General features: G+C 40.5%; 1 protein-coding gene across 2 annotated transcripts in view; it reads right to left on the reverse strand.

Annotated features, from left to right (window-relative positions):
- Positions 1–2,768: 2,768 nt before the first annotated feature.
- The window catches only part of Peli2 (pellino E3 ubiquitin protein ligase family member 2), a 130,268-nt gene continuing 123,088 nt past the window's right edge, over positions 2,769–9,948 (reverse strand). For both annotated transcript variants that reach the window (XM_013012365.1, XM_013012366.1), the window contains exons 4-6: positions 6,152–6,349; positions 5,242–5,430; positions 2,769–4,311 (exon numbers count right to left, since the gene is read on the reverse strand). In XM_013012365.1, coding sequence (XP_012867819.1) covers positions 3,745–4,311; positions 5,242–5,430; positions 6,152–6,349 — 954 coding nt within the window. In that variant the 3' untranslated portion in view covers positions 2,769–3,744. The remainder of the gene's footprint in view (positions 4,312–5,241; positions 5,431–6,151; positions 6,350–9,948) is intronic.

Raw genomic sequence — 9,948 nt, forward strand, 5'->3', positions numbered from 1 at the left:
AGCGTGAGAATGTAAAAATCAAATGTATCCACTTCCTATGGAATGTCCTAAGAACCCAAGGAATACTCCAAGTCTGAAGACAATGAGCCACACACAGCGTGAGAATCGTTTAATAGTTTTTGAAGATATTTTTCCCCCCTGCAAAATGGCTTGTATTTCCACAGGTACAACAGTGAAGAAATAAACTTTTCAATTTGACATGAAATATAAAAGAACAATTTTTACAAATATATCCATAAAATTTAACTGCTCATAACACTATACATGGTAAATATGACCAGTCCCTTAACTTCTAGGCTATTTAATACAGAGAAGCAATCTGTTATCTCAACTCTAAAGACACAACTTCCCTTTTATTGAATTTTATTTTTGTCTGTTTAGAAACAGTTAAGCAGAATTGGAAAAATATTTTCTCCCTATATTTCTCCCTTAGGGATTCGTTGTGAGGACAAAACTTTACTTGAGAGGATATGTAAGTCTAAGAAGAAAATACTGAACTTTTCTTTTTCAATGTTGTTTTGCTGCTTCAATAATGGAAGCAGCATCTTTTAAAACAGATCCTGAAATTGTCTCATTGGCCTTTGGTTCATAAAGCAAAGACAACAGAGCTGTGCTTTAGGTCCAGCATGCAGGAGGAACTTCCGCTGCTTCATCCACAGGCTATAAACAATAGGGACTAAGATGGAGAGCCAGGGGACAGAGCTTAAAAAACCAAGGTCCTGGCATTTGATGATCAGATATTCCACTGCTCTGTGTGATGAGGCAAGATCACATAAAGACTGAAAGTTTTCACCCAATGGTGACCATCCACCTCTTGTGCACATACAAAGAACACAATGGCTTTAAAAAGTAGTGGAACAGCAATCATAAAACTGTAGCTAAAATTCTATAACCTAGAGTACACATAAATTAAGAGGAACACATGCTCCTTAAACTCTCAAAAGTACCCAAATCATAATACTAAGCTTCCAAATAATAGAGGTTGGAGTTTATTCAATGGAAGCAAAAGCAAAAGGCATTGAAGCTTTGGAAGAAAAAGAGTGCTCCTCAACTTTTCATAATACAGCCTATGCAATAACTTAAAATGCATTCCCTATTGGTGCTGGAAAATAAATTCTCCTACAATCATGTGTATGCCAGTCCTGGCATATTTCTGCATCCAGATTCATAAGTCTCCTTAATGGAGCCCATCATTTTTTCCCATGGCTTTCTCCTTTCTTAAAACCCTAACCCTGAAATTCTATAACCAGTTATATCACAGGGGTTCCCTGAGGCACATAGGTACCAAGTTCTATAATTAACTATCAAGGGATGATAAATACGCTATTTCTACGAAAAGGTTTCCATTCTTTTGGGCCACAGATGGGGGAAGAAACCCAGGAAGGTGAATACATATTTTGCAGTGTCAACTGCAGCCCTTTTTGCAGAAAGCTGAACTAAATAAGGGGAAATGTTGGAAGTTGCAGCATGCATGAACCCGGCAGCACCGATTATTAATAAAAAAATTCCAGACTAGAAAAATACTCAGAGTTGTACCCCATCTACTCTGAATCTTTTTTTTTTGTAGTAAACTGACATAAACAACTGAAAAAAAATCTATGGAAGGAAGTACATCAACTAGGGCTTTATTTCTGGAAACGTATTTGAAAAAGGCATATTGATCGGTCAGGCTGCGACCACGATTTCTTTATGTACATATGGGAGGGGTGCGATTTGTCCTTTAAGTGTGATGACAAGTCAGACATAAAAACAAAAGTGACTTTGGGAAAGTTATCTTTTCTCAATTCTATTACTCTACTTGGGTAACAGAGTATTACTAGAGGTTTAAATTTTTTTTGTTGTTATTCTCACAAGTTAAGTCTGAAAAACTACCTCATTAGTCATAAGCGTAAGGGAATCTTACTGGATGTAGCCAAAGTAAGCAGTTTTCTTCTGCAGACATGTCACCTTCCCACCCCTCCTGAGGTAAGGAGGACAGGAGGGGTCCTGACTGGAACCTAGACAGCCATGCACTGCCGCCCCTTCCAAAGGCTTTGGAATTTATTGCCTAAGTTTCAACATGCATGTAAACTATCTGATTCCTCTACAAATCAGAAACTTTTTAAGTTGGATGATAGCATAGTTTGGGGGTATATGTTGTACGAGGATCTATTAAACATAGATCCTTGACATAGGAAATTATATCAGAGTGTAACTTCCTAGAATAATGAAAAATATTTTGATAAGTGAGATCCAACCTTTCTAGGTAGAAGATCATCTACCTTCCAAGATAATCATAGGGTATCCAGAACCCTCAACCCACCTCTATCCATCTATCAAGGTGAGGCAATATGTGCCCCCATCATTCAGCCAAGAATCACAGGCCGAAAAAGACATACTTTATCCACAAAAGCTAAGCACTAGCGGCTCTGGCCACATTAGATGACAATATACATATTCTAGACAATACCACATTTTCCCATCCTTTTCTGTCTGCAGGTTTAAAGTTACAGAAGAATAGAAGAAACAACCAATAGGAAGACTTTCACATCATTTAAAGAATTACCAAAACAGAACTTAGAACAAAACACCTCATCCTAAACAGTATCTCCACTGGAAAATAAAGCTATTTTAAAACTGATAGGCTCAAACTTTTGAAATAGTCAAATTATACAGCAGCAATTAAAATAATATATCTTACCACTTTCAGGAAAGGAGTACTCAAATAGGTGAGAATGACTGAAAAGTAGGCAAAATATTTGCCAGTAGGCAAAATATTTGCCAGTAGGCAAAATATGGAAAAATCAATTCAAGTATGGATAGAGTATATTAGAATCATATAAATTACACACGTATTTACAAAGGTTAAACATGTAGTTCAAATCTGTGACGGTGAATTTAAGAGGGTGTTAGTTTAAATGAACAAATGAGTACCTGCTCCATGTGAAGAGATCAACTTCAACTCAGCCAGTTTCTCTGCATGTCTGGGAGCAGCATTACTACTGGTACTGGGTTCAGAGAATGTGAATCCACGAATTATTAACCAAAATGAAATGAAACTAAACAGAGAGGGATGGCAGAGCTCATATGAAATTCTGATTTAATTATTCCTTAGTAAACACTCATTTGTGCTCTCAAAATCAGGAATTTCTCATTATCTCTGCGGATGTACCACTTGCTGTTGTATATATCTAATGATCACATTTAAATTTAGTTTGATTTGCAAACATTTTCCAAACTTAGAGGGCTCCTTAAGCTACAGGGGAAGGTGACAAATGGCAGAGAGTGAGTGAACAAAAGTGACTACTTCAGAGTGGCTCACAGAATTCTGGCTTTCTTAAGGAAAAAAAAAAAAACCAAATCAAAATCCTTATGAAACCCCCACAAGTGGTTTTAAAAAGTAAAAGCGTGTTTCTAATCACCCTTAACTCTTAAATAATTCAGTATACAGAGAAATGCAGTACTGTAGTACCTAGGCCATGCCTACTGCTCTAATAGCCATCCTCAGTTCATGAATTTTTAAGAGCTACTATATTTTAATCAGTGAAAGAGTTCGGCATGTAAGATGAGGATCAGGGACAAACCACATTAAGCAGAAATAACAAAGAGCAGACTAAGGAGTTATGGAAAATTCTTTGTTCGAAATGCCAAGTATTTGATGAATGGGTGTATTAAGTAAGTTCCACTGAAGTTAAAAAAAAAAACCCACAACAATATATGAATAGTCTTTCCCCCCCCAAAAAAAAGTCAGTGGCTGTCAGAGTGTCAGTCAATGGGGCCTTGGAAAATCAGTTTGATGCAGTTCTGCTCTCCCACTAACTGTGTGGCACAGAAGGGGCAGGCAGCGTGAAATGCGTGAGTTCCGTGGGGCAGCGGGATCTGAGACCAGTATTTTGCGGACTTTTCTGAGCACACATGTCCACAGGGGGTGAAGGCGTGCGTGGGCGGTCCCGCATCTACGTAAAATCCCGCCTCGCAGCCGAGCCAGAGGGGAACATAGGGGCCCACAGTCCGGCACATCGGACACTCCCTCTCGTTGGCCTCGGTGTCGCTCCGATGGCCCCAGTTGTGGTAGCCGTGCACGTGGCCGCAGCTGAGATACGCCCAAGGCTGCTTCTCCTCTACTACCTCTTTCCTGTTGATGCTGGGGAAGACCAGGGTGTTGAGCCCCACAGGACACTGGGGCCGAGCGGCATTGATCTCCTGCCTGAGGGCTTCGATGTGTTTCTGGGTGGGAGTGTGAAAAAGGCCATCAGCTGTTCTCCAAAGAAGAGTGGCCCCACACAGGTCAATGAGGGAGCCATCCTGCAGGACATTGGTCTCACTTTCCACCTACAATGGGTTTGACAGACACACCTTTTAACAGCAAGATCCTGAGAAACATGGGTCAGATCATTCTAACTTTCAAAATAAAACTAGCATTTCAAAGATGATACATGGAGTCAATTGTTCCCACTGAAAACAGGACTGCCAAAATAATCTAACCTCCCTGAGCCTCAGTTTCCTTATCTGAACACCCAATACAACATCTCTATCTAGTGTACAAAGCTATGAATACAAAACATCTAACTGTACCAGGACAGTTAATGCGATGATATTTTAATGGGCCTTACAGATTGCTTTAGATTTTAACTCCTGATTTTGGGAGCACAGTCTCTGATCTCATAAGGCATGGTGTGGAAGAGCAGAAATAGTAACAAAATGACCTAACACAATCCTCCAGTAGAGAATGTAAACTAGGTTGAACAGTTCTCCCTGGTTTTATTTTCCGTCTGTGTTTCTTATGGGAATTCTGAAAAAACTTGTTTTTTTCCTGCTTGGTACTGGACTCTACCTAACATTTTCTAGGAACCTCTTAGTGGCTGTGCCACAGAGCTCTGGCAAGATCAGAAACCTCAGGCTCCCCACTTAAGGTATTGCAATAAGCCTCTCGAGAAGAAAGGGCTAACACTCGACTGTTCGGAGTTGTGATTATCAGGAAATAGTAGTATGCCAGGGCAATGAAGTATGTGAATAATTTCAAGTAACAGTTTAGTGAATTCTATATTACTTTCTTATGAAGAACTTAAAGGAGAACTGGGTTAATTATGTTGTAGTTCTGGAATGTCTACATCATTTACTTTTTATTTCAAAATTTTCACAAAACTTCGTCTTGCATTGCTATGAGTTTTTTGGAACTAGTTGGAAGTTTTATGCCAAAACTCAAGTTTGTTCTTACAGGGGATTCAGGGGGAATTCCAGGGTGACTCGGAACCCACTTACCAGCTTTCCCCGCTGCTGGGCCGACCTGGTTTCACGTAAGGTGTACACGTCTCCACAGACAGAGATCTCTCGCCAGACCCCGGGCTGGGACTCCTCGGTGAAGCCCCCCCGGGGGTGCATCACCAGCACGCCGTTGGTCGTGAGACCATCCATGTGGCCATCAGGGTTTGTCCACTTCGCTGCCTTTTCCTGGAGGACACACCACAGATCAGAAAAGAGCCTGCCAGGGCCATGCTCACAGCAAGGGCACTCTGGTGTCACCTTAGGATGTGGGGCAGTGGTAGAGCAGAGGAAAGCGAGGATGCGCCATTTTTGGTTTAAAGCTAACAATCACAGGACAAAACAGCCCTTCTTCTGACAGTATAAAATATGTGCTAAAATTGATGTGCATTCTATTCTCCTCAGGAGCTTAACAGCATCTTGGCTCTTGTTTTTCTTGCTCCCACTCCCTAGTGCAAAGCCAAGATGGGCAGATTGAACCCAGGCCCTGCACCTACTAGACAGGAACTTCCACCACTGGAATATTTTCCAATGAATAAACAACTACTATTTTCCTTTAAACCCTAATGATCAAGATTTGGCCATTTACTTTTCCTTCTGCAACAAACCTCTTAAATTCACCATAAGCATATTACATACAATGTTTAGATATGCACATGCTTCAAAAAATTACTGTACATAATATAATTGAAACATCAAGGATAATGATTAATAGAAGTAAATGAATAATCTTCAGACTTAATGACGGCTCTTCATACCAGTCTCCTGAAAAATCAAATCTCAAAATCTAGAGGCATCATACAAACGTTTCCCCCACTTAAATGTTTACCCCCAGTTAAATGTTTTCCCAATTAAATGGTAACTAATAATGAGTGTTTTTCTTGAAACCATGTACTTAAAAAGTACTTACTCCAAGAAATATGTTTTTGGAAGAGTCAAATCCAGCTGCAAATATCCGTGCTGTGTATGGTTCATTTCTGTCACACACAATCCTGCAGGCAAACCGAGATATGGTGCTTTGTGTGATCTGGGCTTCATCATTGTTTTGACTGCCAGAAATGGTGTCTGTGACGACAAAGTCGATGGGGCTCTCTGTGGATCTGCCCACCTAAATAAATCAAGCACTCATGTCAGACCACCTACCACGAATGCGCCACAGGGCATGGGTGTCCAGAGCCATGCTAACGTTCACTTTCTGCTCTGACAATCAGAACATAATGGAAAAAAATTCAGCTGTGTTCCTTTCCTTACTTAGTTAAGGGAGAGATTACAATAGATTACAACAAACTCACTAACCTTACTCTATTGTGGTACAAACACATAGCATGAGAGCTACCCTCTCACCACATATTTGAATGTTTACTGTAACCACAGACAGAGGTACAATGTCACATGGCAGATCTGCTGCACTTACTAGTCCTACTCCACTCAGACTTTATGGCTGTTGAGGAGCCCATCAGGATTTCAATACTAAGAGAAAGCTCAATTTTCTATTTGAGAAAGCTCAATTTTCTATTCTAGAGGAAAACATTAGACCTTTCCTACATATTAGATTTTACCTGTTGGATCCAGGTAGAAATAGTACTCTCACAGAGAATCATTCTTTTCTGTTTCCGGGAAAATCTAGTTTTAGGTAAACAAAGGGATGCTTGCCTCCCACTCCCGAGTTCAGCTTCTGGGAATGGTTTTCCTCAATAAACTGTGACTGTCAGCACACCAAGCAAGAGACAAAAACTGCATACTTGCCATTGCGCAGAACAATGCAAATGGTCGAAAGGGCTTAAACAAGCCAGCCCAGAGCTGAAGACAGAGACAACTGAAAGACTTAAAAAATAAAACCCTGCTCTTAGCATTTTGTTTGAATTAAAAATAACAAGAAAGACACTTTGGGAAGTCTAAAATGTTGCTAGTAATATTATTTTCTTGGTAAGATTTAGATGCTGCCAGAAGGCATCATTAAGAAGTAGCTAGCAGAGCTTTTCCTACTCAATAAATTGAAGTCAAACAGGTACTGTTTTCTCCTGTAAAACTAGGAAAAGTACTTGTTTATGAACAAGGAAATCCTTAAGATAGAATATTAAACATTTATATAATGATGTTCTATGAATCTTTAACTGGAAAGTAGTGATAAATGTTCTATTTATCAAAGAACCCCCCATTTATGTGTAAATGAGAAATTCTCACAAAATATGACATCCTCAGTAACAATAGTGAATTTGATTCCACAGCTGCCTGTGGAAAGCAACTCTGAGATGTGTGTGTGTGTGTGTGTGTGTGCACATGTACTTGTATTTCCCTGAAACCAATTTCCAAGGTCTTTTTATTCTGACCACAAAATTCTGTTTGGAACACGAGCAATGTTTAAAATACAGTTTTAGTTCAAATGAATAAACTAACAGGCTATCTTGTATCACTTAGCTCTGCTTGTTTCCTGGGGAAAAATACTAAATTTCTTTTGTAAATCTCTCATATATTCTCATGTATAAACTATCCCTGTAAAATGAACAGAAAATGGACATCTATTTTCTTTTTCTTGCAACCTTGAATCTCTTGTCCTAATGAAATATTCCTGGAATAAGCTAACCCACTGGTTTCACTGAGACTCACCAACTCAAACAGATGCACAGTGCCTGGATGTATGGTTGCTCAGGTTTAGAAAGACAAGTTGTTAAAAAATGCAAGATAAAAATCTAAACCAGAGCTATTATAAAATCCTACCATACAATTCATCCTTCGAGAGCTGTATCATCTTCTTTCTGCTGGAGTCATCCAAAAGCTGAGTGTGTAACTCAGAAGCTCTACTAACAATGCTGTTTTTTTTGAAGTTTTTAGCAGAAGAAATGAGTAAACTAACAACTGCTTATTGTAAAATATTTAACAAGTGCAGGAAATTAACAGGCAAAAATAAAGCCTGCTCTAAATTCAGGAGCATACTTGTTCCAGACTTTTAATAGGATCCCCTGTGCAGCAAGAGCTGCACAATGACACCATCTCTGTCCTCATTTCCACCAGACTTTTCATGCTTTGATGTGTAAGTTAAAACCACCTTCTTCTATGAAGCCACAACAACTGCTCCTTCTGGGATGTTCCAAGGGCTCCACCACAGAGCCCTCTCTACCTCTGCTCCTTCAATCTACAGAGAAGACTCTCCTCTAGGAGGGCCACATTCTGAGTTCAACCACACTGATCAGATGAAATGTCCTTGTGAGTTAACTGAAACTGACTGTAAAACATGCAATTTTATTCCAACTGGGACATCTGCTAGGATCAATTATGTTGACTCATGATCTTACCTGACTGGCCATTTACATCTAACCTCTGGAATGCTAGTGAAGTTTTATACTTTAGGATGCAGGCCTCCTTACTGCTGTTTCCAGGAAAGGAAGCAGTCTGGGTAGAAAACCTTGCAAGGTATCCTTTGCTTCCCATCAACTCTGCATTTGCACGATGCTTCTGAATTCCAGCTCATATCCACACTGGCTACTGTGAGACTTTCACTTCTCCACCTGATACACTCTAATTATATGTAAGGAAGGTGCCCCAAAGCCAGCTGAGGGAGCCACTGAAGCTCCCCGTAGGTCTCTGTCACCTCTCCCCCCTGTCTTCCGCACCTTCCCTCCTATGGTAAAGCTGAAATTTGAGCTTTGACTTAGTCTTTTAAAAGAATTATACTATTGGCGCTCTCCATAGAGTCTATTACAACAAAGTAAGTACCAGGAAATAGATAATTGCAGGAGGGGAGGGGAGGGACAAGGAAAGAGGATAGAGAATGCAGCAAGAATTCACTGTACATACCACAGAATTGAGAACACTAAGGGAGGGGTGGGCTGAAGGGGGTAAAGACATTGAAGTGGTGACACAGATCAAGATGCATTGCACACACATAAACTGCTTTGATCGATGGCAAAAAATTCAATACATAACCCAGAAATTAAGAAAATTGAGGGAAGAGGGGGATTGGGAAGGGTGGGTGAGAATGTTGAAAGGGGTGACACTGATCAAGATGCGTTGTATTCATAAACTGCTTTGGTGAATGGCAACTCCTTTGTACAACTATTTAAAGATCATAAAAAATACTTAAAAAAAAGATGAAGTCTTGTCCCTAGTCATGCCCCACCTCTTCGCAGATGCCTGCCATCTCAACGGCCTCCCTCCTGTCGGTGTATCGGCTTTGTCCCTGTTCTCTCTCTTTTTGGGGGGGATGGGGATCTGGTCGTGGGGCCTGAACTCTGGGCCTGGGCGCTGTCCCTCAGCTCATCTCAATGCTAGTGCTCTACCACTTGAGCCACAGCACCACCTCCGGCTTTTTTCTTTTTGCATATGTGGTGCTGAGGCATTGAACCCAGGGCCTCATGCATGCAAGGCAAGCGCTCCACCACTGAGCCACCTTCCCAGCCCCCCTGTTCTCTCTCTCAAACCATCACTTGCTCCTCCACACAGATCCTGCAAGAGTCTGGCAAACACATCTTGAAGTTTTGAAAACTGCGGCTGAAGTAGTAGTTTTGGCTTTTGTTTCTATTAAAAATTCCAAGTGGTGGTTGATACTATTTAAAATATAACCTTCTTTAAACAGTAGTATTGGTAGCTTTAGTGTGGTCTTGTTTGTGAACATTTGGGTAAATGCCCAAAAGTGGGATTGCTGGGTCATAGGGGAGCTCTATGTGGAGTCTTTTGAGGAACCTCCATACTGCTTTCCAAAGTGGTTGA

Source organism: Dipodomys ordii, unplaced genomic scaffold, assembly GCF_000151885.1.
Source record: "Dipodomys ordii isolate 6190 unplaced genomic scaffold, Dord_2.0 Scaffold16, whole genome shotgun sequence".
Taxonomy (NCBI): Eukaryota; Metazoa; Chordata; class Mammalia; order Rodentia; family Heteromyidae; genus Dipodomys; species Dipodomys ordii.